This window comes from Callospermophilus lateralis, chromosome 7 (genome assembly GCF_048772815.1).
Source record: "Callospermophilus lateralis isolate mCalLat2 chromosome 7, mCalLat2.hap1, whole genome shotgun sequence".
Classification (NCBI taxonomy): domain Eukaryota; kingdom Metazoa; phylum Chordata; class Mammalia; order Rodentia; family Sciuridae; genus Callospermophilus; species Callospermophilus lateralis.
In genome coordinates this window covers 102,477,440-102,490,103 of record NC_135311.1, presented here as the reverse complement: position 1 = coordinate 102,490,103, position 12,664 = coordinate 102,477,440, and the positions used below count along the sequence as shown (strand labels likewise).

Genomic DNA, 12,664 nt, shown 5'->3' with positions numbered 1-12,664 from the left:
AAATTGTTTTAAAATACTTACTCTTACAAACCACACTGTTGTAGTGACTGATATTCTTCTATATGGTGTCATATAGGTTTCTCTAAAAAGAAATACCTTTGAGAACTGCCGAGTTGTAGAGTCTGAGCATCTTTAAATTGCTCTAATTTATATACCAGTGAGACACCCACAGCATTATTCAAAAGTTCCCGTGGCTCCACCTCCTCAACAACACAGTGTCAATGTTTATGAAAACTGACTTGGAGTATATCACTGCTCTGCTCAAGTCCTCCAGCAGCTTCTCACTCAAATAAAAGCTAAAGTTCTCACTGTAACTTATGAGACCCTACATGGTCTCCCCTCTACATTGCCTCTCTGACTTCATCTCTTCCTAGGCCCTTGTCCACTCTGGTCCAATTGCTCTAGTTTCTTTGCAATTCTTGGAACATACTAGGCAGCTTCCTGCCTCAGGGTCTCTGCACTGACTGATCCTATTGCCTCAAATATTCTTCCCTTAGGTATCCATATAAATCACTCCTGATTCCTTTAGGTCTTTACTCAAAAGTCACCTTTTAAAATTTTCTAGTCCACCCACCTACATACACATTTTATGTCCTGTCCCTCTGTCTTTAAGTTTTTACCTTCTTATTTGTAACTAACAAATCATATATAGTTAAAATATGTAGTATTTTTTACTTATTTTGTTTATTGTTAAACTCAATAAATTATAAACTGCTTAAGGCATGGGGGTTTTGTCTGTTTTAGTCATGCTATATCTTCAGTACCTAACATAATACATACTCAGTGTTTGTTGAATTAAATGAATGGCTGAAGACAAGCCAACCTATATATGTTTGCTAAAATGATTGGCATAAATGTTTTAGTTACTATTTTGCTGATTAAAGGTGGGGCTGTGTTAGCTTCTCATTACTGACAAATACCTGAGGAAAACAACTTAAAGGAAGAAAAATTTATGTGGACTCATGGTTGTAAAGGTTTCAGTGCACGGTCAGCTGGCTCCCAGGCAGAAACACCTTGGAGGAAGGGCCTGGCAGAGGAAAGATGCTCAGTCATAGCAGCCAGAAAGCAGAGAAAGAGGCCAGGGACAAAACACAGTCCCCAAGAGCATGCCCCCCAGCGACCTACTTCCTCCATGTTCCACTTGCCTGCTATTCCCACCACCTACCAGTTGCCCACTGATGAGGTTAGCACCCTCGCCATCCAATCACCTCCCAGAAGCCCACCTCTGAACATTGCTGCATGGAGAACCAAGCCTTCAACACATGAGCTCTTGGTGGACATTCCAGATCCAAACGACACCAGGAACTAGGCATCTTTTTATGTTTTTATTGACCATTTGGGTTTCCTCTTCTATGAATTGCCCATTTTCCCCCAGTTGCTTGTTTGATTCTTAAAATTTGTGGGAGTTCCACTTACAGTCTTGTTTCTCATCTTTTGTTCATTTGTATATTGCAAATATTTCTCCTGGTATGTGGTTTAATTTTTTTTTACAAGTTTTCTCATGACTTATTTTGTTGTATAGAGATGTTCACTTTAAGTTGAAATGCAGGAGATTAATTTATCAGTTTTTGTGGGGGCCACCCCTGAGCTATTACAGCATCTTTACTTAGCCTTCAGCCAAGAAGTTTTTAATCTGGCATTGCACTGTGGCTCCTCCCACTCTGCGTGTTGCACGGGATCACTGCCTTCCCCCTGCTAGGAAGTCTGCTTTCCAATAGCTCTAGACTTGGGAGTAATCCATTGGGCTTGGACAGCCCACCCCCTTATTTGGTGAGGAATGTTCTATGGAAAAGCCTTTGCGCCCCATATAAAAATAAACCAAACGTGGGCTCACACTGCCCCTCTTCCCAGTGTGGAAGCTCACGATAAAGTCAAAGAGCCGTCCTGCCCCCCTGCTGCCCCCACCCTCGCTTTATAAAAAAATATTTCCATGTCATTTGGTCTTTTCCGGGGACAGCCTACTCCATGCAGAGGAACCTCGTTTCCACCACCACCCCTAACTCCTGCCCGGGAGGTGGGCGGGAAGTTTTTTCCCTTGGACTGCATATTGGCACATCCTCTGTCATCGTTTTCCTGATCACCTTCCCCCAACCCTTTCCCCCAGAGGCCAGTCCTCTCTGCTATAAATACTTAACCTTCACTGATTTTTAATCCTGTCTTTAAACTCATAAGGCCATTAGCCCATGGAAAGAAGCAAACTTTAGGTCCAAATCTTGGCTCTGTCACAAAAAGCAGCATAGCACTTTTTTTTTTTCAATTGATGAAAAAATATGAATTATGAGCTATGGTACTGATTTGAAAACTGAGCTCAGCCACTTACTAGCCATATGATTTTAGGCAAGTTGATGAGTCTCTGTGTGACTCAATGTCCTTATCTAAAAATATTATCTTCCCTAAGCCTCAATTTTCTCTTTTATAAGATAAGGCTACCTTGGAGCATGAAAAATGAAATAGTGCAAAATGGTACAACAGTGCTTATCTCCATGCCTGGCGTTGTAAGGTGTTCATTTCCTCCTTGAGGCTGGGGAGTGTGGCTTTGCTTTTAAATCCTCAGGCACTAGTATGGGGCCTAGCACAAAATATGGGGCTCATATGGAGCTTCTCTATGCCAAGCTGTCTGTCCAGCACTAGAGACCTGGCTTCCTCAGGCACTGAGCCTGCTCCTCCAGAGCTCTCTAGTTGGAAGTGAGAATGAGCAAGATAGCTAGAGACAAGACCCTTGAAAGAAAGGCACAGACCAGTACAACAATGGTTTTCACACAGGGGTCCCTGGAGCTTTAGAAATCCCAAGGAGGAACTTCTAGAAATTTCTGGAAATGTCATAGGGAGCACAGGCTGAGAGAAGAGAGCCTTCCAACCTCCACAAGAGCAGTTTTTGGTTTTAGATACTGGATATTCCCACGACTTGATGAAAAGAGTCTAGAATGTAAGATCACCAGTTTACTACAATACGGGTTTTATGTAATAAACTTGGTTCCAGTTCTACTTCATTAGATCGACAACTCCTAGCTGTAGATTTTTCAAGTTACATAGGGATAATAGCACTTAATGTACAATCTTGTAAGAATTAGAGTGTGTGCAGTGCTTGGCACACCATAGATTCCCATGAATTCCTTTGCTTTATTATAATGGACATACGTAATTTACAGTTTCTTGTTTAGGACTTGAGCATATATATTAATAAACCTCTTTGAACACCAGCTTCGTCATTGAAAAAGTAGGGATACTATACAAGATGTGATTGCAAGATTGAAATACGACCGAGCACACAAGGTCTCTGGTCTACCCCCTACCACACAAACCAATCAGAGCTGTTGGCTTCCTTCATCCCTCAAACACAGAAGTCCACTATGCTTGAACCCTCTCCTCAGGTTGTGTGGACCTCAGAGTTTTTCTCAGACAGCAAGGGGGTCAGGGATGACAGCTGTTCCCTGACCCATGCCTGTTTCTCACTTTCCGTGCTGGTGACCAAATCCCAAAGGGAGCCAGCTCATCTGAAAGCAGAGCTAGAACTCAGCACATTAATGAAAAGTATGAAAATACCTTCTCCACACTCTCCCCAATGTCACCAAATACAAACAGTAGAATCAACAGTCTCCTCTTAGACAAAGTGACTTCATTTGTCTCAGGACTATAATGTCATTTGAAGAGCATAGTTCTGAAAGGACATAATCCTAGCATTAATATGACACATAATTGCATTTCTCCCTAAATTCTTTGCGGGGGTTATTACTGAATCTCAGAAGAATCAAACAAAACATTGTACAACCCAAAACAGTGCAAGTCTCCAACTTTCTAGATGACCCACACCTTTGCCCAATTTAACTGGAATGTGGTAAAGAATCAAAATAGCACTACAGGGCTGTGGCTGTGGCTCAGTGGTAGAGCTCTTGCCTAGCATGTGTGAAGCACTGGGTTCAATCCTTAGCGCCACACAAAAATAAATAAATAAAATAAAAGTATTGGGTCCACCTACAACCAAAAAAAAAAAAAATTTTTTTTAATGGCACTACACATACCATAAAGATCTGGATTGCTGCGGATATACAACCTCACAAAGTTTTTTCCGGGTATTGGCAAAAGAGACCCTTTTATTCTGTCAAAGACCTGGAAAACAACACAGCAGTAATTCTACTTAAGATTTTTTTTTGTTAGAATTTTAATAAATTCAACAACTACAAAACTAAAACTCAGTTATTTGGATTTTTATGATACTATTTTCACATGCTAGTAACATTTTATTTTTCTAAGACCACTTCCAGTACAGAAAGGCTTTTGCCTGATTTGACTGTTTAATCACAAAAGAAACAAATCTCCATTACATAAAAGTAAGGGTAAACTGTTTACAAACCTGGTAAGTGTCCACATCAAAGAATGTTTGATAGTATTCAAATGTCCAGAAGGGAGAGCTTTTCTTCTGTCCAGCAAGTAGCTGTCAGAGGTAAAGTGAAATGAATGAAGACAGAAGCAATTCCCTAGTTGCAGCTGTGCAGAGGGAGAGGGCCCTGACCCAGTAAGAAACCAAAATGCAGGGAAACACCAGGCTCTTCAGCAATCAGTGAACAAGGCCCACAACAGCCAATGCCCCACTCCCGGCCCCACAGAGAAACAAGCATCAATTTTGAAATCTCACCTAAAGTTCTCAAATCTGGCCCCTCCACTGGGGGAACTTTGGTGAAGCACTAGACCCCTCTCCGGCTTGCCTCCCTTGTATAAAAAGTATAGCTAATAATGGGCTGGGGCTGGGGCTCAGTGGAAGAGCATTTGCCTCAAGAGGCACTGGGTTCAACTCTCAATTCGCATATAAATATGAATAAAATAAAGGTCCATCAACAACTAAAAAAGTATATTAAAAAAAAAGGGTACTGCTAATAAGATTTACCTTGTAGATGTTTTATATACAATAACACACACACACACACAGAGCAGTCAGTATAAAGGTCTTCTCCACCATCCATCTTTCAAGATCCTTACTACTGCCAGGCACAGTAGCACATGCCTATAATCCCACTGACTCAGAAAACTGAGGCAGGAGGATCATAAGTTCGAGGCCAGCCTTGGCAAACCAGTAAGGTCCTAAGCAACATAGTGCTTGTATTAAAATAGAAAAATAATAAGGGCTGGGATGTAGCTCAATGGTAAAATGCCCCAGGTTCAATCCCTAGGACTGAGGAAGAAAAAAAAAAAGATTCTTACTACTATTACCACCTGATTTCTCAAAAATCTGACATACTGATTCACTCTGAAGCACTAAACATATTAATGCTTTGACAAAAACAAAAATTCCAGTTTAGAGGAGGCCCATAAGGAGGGCCACACCTGTCCCCCAGCACTGTTCTGCAGGGGCAGATGGAGTCACAAGACTAGGAATCACAACTGGTATCCTCTGGTATCTACAGAGGACTCACATGGCAGAGGTATAGGTGGACCAGGGAGAGCCATTTTTTCCTAAGCTAGGCAAGGAATCCACCACTGTCACAAAAATATTGGTAAACTCCTCTTAATTCACAGACAAAATTAATATAATGGGTAAATTTTTTTTCTGATTTTAAGACTTTTTTTTTTTTTACCCCAACCACATTTCTTCCTAATTGTTGAAGCCTGCTGTTACTCAATGTGATGTTAATTTTATGTGTCAATTTGTCTATGCCTTGATGCCCAAATATTGGTTAAACATTCTTCTGATGTTTCTGTGAGGGTATTTTTGAATGAAATTTACATTTAAATTGATTTGACTTCAGAAGGCCTGACTAGAACAAAAGACTAACCCAACCCTACCAGCCCTGCCCCAGCAAAAGGGAATTCCCCTGCAGCTGGCCTCTGAACTGCAACTCCTTCCCACAACTCTAGCTTCCTTAGATTTGGACTCACCAGGCCTCCACAATCACATAAGCCAATTCCTTAAAATAATCTCTCTACATACACATCCTATTAGTCTCTTTCTCTAGGGAATCCTAACAACTCAGCTATACTCTAGCCACTCCTTGTGTGAGGGAGCCGACCACTTTAAGCCCTAACACACTCTGCCTCTGGTACAGTCTAGAAACTAGACAGCATCTCTGACTTAGACTGCCTTAGTTTAAGGATCCAAGTATTCCCTACTAGTTGTGTGTCTGGGCAAGTTACTTAAACTTTGTTTCAAGTTTCTCATTTGTAAAATGAAGATAAAAATAGCCCTTGGTTCACAGGTCATTAGGAAGACTAAATGAGATGATGCAAACTTTAAACAGAGGCTGGCATCCACTAAACCCTAAATAAATATTAGGTATTGTGATGATATGATGACAAGGCCCAACAGATTATTTTCTCATATTCCAGATGAGGAAATCCAGGCTTAAGAAAGTTATAGTACCCTTCCTAAGACCATATAACTATTGGTAGGATCTGAACTCAGGCTCCTAAGTTTTCATTACTATATTTGGTATATATTAGCATTCAATTTGGCATAAAATTCAGTACTTATTTCGATACTTCATGGAGTTCCAGAAAGAGCATCTGGTACCCACAAGCCACACAATCTTAATAATAAGAACCCTATGAGCACATTGCTACAAGTACACCTCTGAAGCAGTCCAATCATGATTCAGTTTATAACATACTGAAATAAATATTACTTGCCTGAAACATGCGAACTACATGTATGGAAATATATCTTTGTGATTAAAAACAGCCACTAGGTTGACTTACCTCCAATTAGATGAAGATCTCGAGGTCTCCCTTCACCTCAACTCCCTCACCAAAACCTTCCCAGCATGCCCTACTAAGCCCAACCTTTACAGAGCTGTGTCCAACTCTAGTTCAGAAGTCACCACTTCTAGTCTAGACCACTTTAATTGTCTCCTACCTGGTCTTCTGGCTTCTAGTCCGACTTTCTCCAATTCATTCCCCACATGGCCACCATATCTTACGTATCTTTAAACACATCTAGTCATATTGCTTAAAATCGTTTGGTAGCTCCCAGCTGTTTTCAGAATACACTTTGTTCTGGCTGTGTGGAGTCCTGGCCTATCTATGTAGCCTCATCTCCTGCCTTCATCTCTGTGTTGCTCCTGATGCAGTGAAAATAGGACATTCCCATCTACACTATGTTCACACTCTGTGATGTCACTTTGCCCACCTCCTTCCCCTGGCCACCTCCTCTTCCTTCATCTGATGGTGCAAGAGCCATTGCCTTTAAAAATTCTTCCCTAATCCATCTCTTTGCTCTGGAGGCCCAGGTTCCCGCTACCAGTGCTTCCCATGGATGGTAATGGTCTATTTACATGTCTGTTTCCCCCACCAGGGCAGAGGCTACCTGTCATTTACCTTTGCATCGCCAGTACCTAGCACTGTACATGGCACACAGTAGATGAGACTAAATAGAAGAACAAGCTTTAAAAACATTAAAAGGAAAAAAAATTCAAAGGAAGTTCAAACCTCAGTTTTGTCAGAGTCATCATTTCCCAGTAATTCATCATCCTCTTCTCTCCCTGAGCCTCTTGGAGAGCCTGGTTGATGCTTCAGGGTTTCATCAGGATCCTCAATGCTTATCGTGGTGGCATCTGTGTTTGCTAGAGCAGTGGCTGCATCACCAAATTCTGAAATCAAGCAGAGCAGAAAGGCCTCTGAGAACTTACCCACACTAGGAATGCTATGCTTTTCATTCAAAGACAAGTAGTTACAACTCAGCTTTGCTACAGACCCTGTCTGAGAAAACAGTAACAAACTTTGAAGAAAATCTCACCTAGAAATCAATCTAACATGGAAAAATGATGATGAGGAGAATTTGGAGTCAGGCTTGGAGTTTAGTCCTGGCTCAGATGCTGACTAACTATATGAGCCTAAGTAAAATAACCTCTAAAACCCTCAGTGTTCAGTAAAGCGAATAACATTTATTTTAAATAACAATTATTCTAGAGAATTTGAAGAGAGTTAGGAATATTACCCAAGCAAAGTACTTAGCAAGGTGCTTAGCCCACTCTAACCTTTCTTCTTTGATTCAAGTTCAAAAATTTTTAACAATTATTTTCCCCAATAAGTCCTATGAAATCACTACAGAAAATGAGGACAAAAAAGAAAGTAGAAATAATAGAATAAAAATTACTCAGACCCATCATCACATAAAGGCAAACACTGTTAACACTCTCATACAGTTCTTCTTCTTCACCTAGCAAGATTCATGCTTCATTCCCAACATTCACCTCATGCAGGAAATACACCGAATCCTGATTGAGATGGGTTTAGGCCATGATAAACTACTTTGCATCTGCTTTGTCTACTGATTATATACATTTATTTCACTATAAAAATCTTTGAAATACAGAAGGAATGTCTATGTAGAGAAAACCTTTTGGGTGATAGCCTGAGGATAACTACCTACCAGTACAATAACTAGGTCCCCATTTTTAAATCTCTTGAGCCATATTGTTAAACTACTTTCCAAAAGAACCTTACCCATTTATGATTATCAATAGTAATTGAGCATCTTAACATACTTCTTTTTTTTTGGGTGTGTGTGTGTGTGTGTGTGTGTGTGTGTGTTTGGTATTGGGGATGGAACCCAGGGCCTTGGTGCTCTACCACTGAGCTGGATATCCAGCCCCTAACATACTTTATTTCATTGTGCTTAAATAAAATTCAGAGCAGCTCTGAACTTTGAAGGCCTAAGAAAGATACCAGGAAGGCACCATCTTGACACCACGGGCACGGCACAGCTCCTGGCATTGGAACAGGGCTCTTGGATACTGAATTCTCATTGCCCCTGAGCATATGAATAGTTTCATGCAGAAAACCAAAGGGAGCTAGGATGTAACAATCACTCCAGCTTCGGCTGCCAACATCTGGGTTATTGAAAGAGCTGAGGCTCTGGAATGAGATGGCCTATTGTTTCAGTTAAGACTCTAACACTCCATGGACCCAATAACTCGGAATCTGTTTCCTCACCTATAAAATATAAACAATACCTACTTCATAGAGAGGTTGTGAGGATGACAGGAGGTTACAGCTACCAATCATTGCTGGATAGAGCACCAACATTTAAAAATATGGTCACAATTATCAGAGGATCAGCCTAAGGAAGATAGACTTAAGTCACATTAGGAAAGCAGCAGTTTACCAGAGGGAAGGGCATGCCAGAAAAAGGAACTGAGTGCTGCTGTAGAAGCACAGAGGCCAAAGAGGCTCCGTGGAAGATGAGAACTCATCTAGCTGATGGGCTCCAGAAAGGCCTGTTGGAGGCAGCTCTTGTGCAAAGGGAAGGGGATGAGCAAGACCCTAGGACAGACAGAAAGCATGTGCCATGTTAGAGGGACAGGAGATGACAGTCTGATTGCAGCATACATAGGGTGTGTGTACCTCTAACATAATTTTTCCCACATTCTGCTCTGTGATACCTGCTCCTATGCACCTTAGCTCCTGAGGGCAAGATGGGTGGGTCTGACTTCTGCCATTGGTGTTCTCAGCTTCTACGGTCTGGAAAATCCTAAGCCATATTTTGCCTCTGTTCCTTTTCTAGCACAATATCTTCTACCTGAAGACTCCTAATCTCCACTTTTTTCTCCAACATTACCATTTATCCTCAGGGATGTCATCCTTCTATGACTCCCATGGCACCCTGTGTTCTTTTCTGAAGACCAAAGTCCTTAACAGTAAAACTCTGAGTGGTCTCCTGCTTCTTCTCAAGCTTCACCTTATGCCACCCTCTCCCCCACACTTGCCACCCTATCTGTGATCTGGAACACAGACCTTCTTCCAATCCTGTGGGAAAAGGTTAAACACGCTTCCTCCCTCCTCAGGAACTTTGTACATACTGTTCTCCACCATGATCCTTCTTGCACTGTACTCCTAGATAGCGTGGCCCTGGGGAGGCCTCTCTAATGAAGCAAGATCTGAACAGAGCAAGGGAGCAAGCCAGGTGGCTATCTGAAAGAATGTTTCAAACAGAAAGATGGCACAAAAGCCCTAAGCAGTGACTGTTTTAAGTGTATAAGAGGAACAATGACAAAGTCCATCTGGCAGAGTAAGAAAAGACAAGAGCAGCAGGAGACAAAATCAGAGGCTGGATCATGAGGGGTCTCCTGAGTCACAGAACAGGCTCTGTATCTCACTCCTAGAGAGATGGGAGTTACTGGAAGGTTCTGAAAGAATGACATGATCAGACTTAGTTTTGAAAGGACTACTAAGGTTATGGTTCAGTGGCATAGTGCTCACTTAGCATGAGCAAGGCCCTGGGTTTGACCCCTAGCACTACAGGGAGAAGGAAAAAGGACTATTTTGGCTGCAAAGAATAGACCGTAGAGAGGAAACCAGGAGGTAGGTAAGGGTTCTAATTCAGACAAAAGGTAATGGTGACCTTGAATGGTGAGAGTAGTGGTAGAGGTGGCAAGAAGTGGTCAGAAGCTAGATGTATTATAGAGATAACAGTATTTGCCAAAGAAATGGATTTTTTCCATATTTTTATTGGTGCATTATAATTGTACACAATGGTGAGATTTGGGGGTGCATATGTATATTCATGTATACAATACAATATAATTTGGTCACTATCATTCCCTAATATTTCCCCTTTCCCTTCCTTTCTCCCATGCCCTGGTCCCTTTACTGATCTCCCTTGGATTTTCAAGAGACCTCCAAACCCTGCTTTCTTTTCCTTTTTTCTCGCTATCTTTCTCATATGAGAGAAAACATGAAACTTGACTTTCTGAGTTTGGTTTATTTTGCTTTATATGGCTGAATAAAACTTCATACCACAAAGAAGTGTATTTCTCTTTTAAACACCCTATTTCTTCCTCAGATAGTAGAGTCTGTGATGCCAGACTGCCTGGGTTCAAATCCTGGCTTTCTAGTTTACTTTGAGAACTTCAGATAAATTACTTGATTTTTCTGTGCCTCGGTTTCCCCACTGGAAAAACAGGAAGAATAATATAACTATTTTATAGTTACAAATTTTTTTGAGAATTTTTAATATTTATTTTTTAATTTTCGGCGGATACAACATCTTTGTTTGTATGTGGTGCTGAGGATCGAACCCGGGCCGCACGCATGCCAGGCGAGCGGGTTTGAGCCACATCCCCAGCCCTATAGTTACAAAATTAAATTTAATGTAAGGATTAAGCAAGTCAGTATTTTAAGGCACTTAGAACAGTGTCTGGCATACCAAATGCTATATAAGTGTTTATAAAACACTAAGCAACCACTATACCAAATTTACAATACCTGTTGCCAATCCAAAGGGCCATTTGGAAAAAAAGGAACACCTAGTGTGGTCAAACAGGAAAAACCTGGGTGTGGAAAAGTCTCCTACCAAGATGTTTGAAATATACTTTTTAATGTACAACCCAGTATAGCAGTGAAAATTCATAGCTGTGAGTACAGAAATAGTGATCATAAAGATAAAACAGGTCACCAACAGCTGTACCTTCAAACTGCAAGTCATCCACAGCTGCCATTCAGCCAGTGGGTCTTCTCCCAACTATGTGGAAGAAAATTTACAGGGGTCTAAAAGGAAAAAAAATAAATAAATAAGTTCACTTAATAGAATAACAAAACATCTAAACAAACACAGTTCAGCATTAGAAACAGTATTGCTTTTCCTTGCCTCCTTTTTCAATGGGGTTTAATAGGTTTATATAGACACTAAGTATAGGTATTATTAAAACTTATTGAAACTAATCCTGGGGGTCCAAAAATTCCATCCAATCCCAGTCACCGTGTGAATGTTTCAGGGACCAGATGCAGCCTGGAGATGAAAGGATGAGGAAGGGGAGGCTGAGATTTCAGAGGGGTGATGGGGAACAAGGGCAGTTCAGCCTAGCCAGTGGTTAAGGGCACAGGCTCTGGGGTCAGACAGACCTGGGTTTGATTTCCGATTCTGTTGCTTCTCTGCTGTGTGTACACTCTTCGGGGCCTCAGCTTCCTCATCTGTAAAATGGGTTCATAATGATGCCCACGCACACAGTGTGGGGGCCATTAGGTGAGTCAGTGCTTATAAGGCGCTTAGCGCAGAACCTGCAATTAGTAGGCGCTGGAGTGTTGCGACCCTGCAGCCAGGGACAAGGCGAAGCAGAGGCAGGTTTAGGGAGAGCGGCGCGGCCGCGGCAGGCAGGAGATGCCGGGACCCCTCGGCCCCGAACTGGCCTCGCAGACAGGGCCGCCTCACCTCGCGGGTCTCGGCGCCCAGCCGGTCCCAAGAAGGATCGGGCCTGAGACGCTCCGCGCGGGTTTCGGTCCAGCTGAGTTGCCGGAAGCCGGAGATCCGGAGGGAGGGACTTCTTCGCCTCCTCCGGGAAGAGCCCCGCCCTCTTAAAGAGGCAGCAGCACCCGGAAGATACTCCCAAGACCTCAGCCGGCTCGTGCGCAGAGTCTGGTCTCTCCTCAGTCCCTCCCGAGGGTGAGCCTTAAAGAGACAGGAGCAACCGGGGCGAGGCGGAGGGGGGTTGAATGGGTCCACCTGCGCTCAGCTCGCTGCAGGGGGAGGGAGAATTCTCAAGAGTTCGGAGTTTTCCTACAGTTCCTTTACACCTCTTTCCTTATGTCAATACAAAATGGGGCAATAAAAGATGATTGCGAAAAGAAAAAACAGGTCACCCACGTCACCATTCCCTGGTTTCTTTCGCCATAAAAATTTAACCAGTGAGGGAGTGATGAGTCAAGTACATTCCGAGTTCCTGAATGAGTGATGAGGGTA

General features: G+C 42.3%; 1 protein-coding gene across 2 annotated transcripts in view; it reads right to left on the bottom strand.

Annotated features, from left to right (window-relative positions):
* Yipf1 (Yip1 domain family member 1) overlaps positions 1 to 12,291 on the bottom strand; it is a 33,690-nt gene extending 21,399 nt beyond the window's left edge. The window contains exons 1-6 of one of the 2 annotated variants that reach the window (XM_076860327.2): positions 12,137 to 12,291; positions 11,830 to 11,898; positions 11,396 to 11,475; positions 7,417 to 7,577; positions 4,352 to 4,432; positions 4,020 to 4,107 (exon numbers count right to left, since the gene is read on the bottom strand). In XM_076860327.2, coding sequence (XP_076716442.2) covers positions 4,020 to 4,107; positions 4,352 to 4,432; positions 7,417 to 7,577; positions 11,396 to 11,426 — 361 coding nt within the window. In that variant the 5' untranslated portion in view covers positions 11,427 to 11,475; positions 11,830 to 11,898; positions 12,137 to 12,291. The remainder of the gene's footprint in view (positions 1 to 4,019; positions 4,108 to 4,351; positions 4,433 to 7,416; positions 7,578 to 11,395; positions 11,476 to 11,829; positions 11,899 to 12,136) is intronic. The other variant, XM_076860328.2, reaches the window with a different exon arrangement.
* Positions 12,292 to 12,664: the final 373 nt, after the last annotated feature.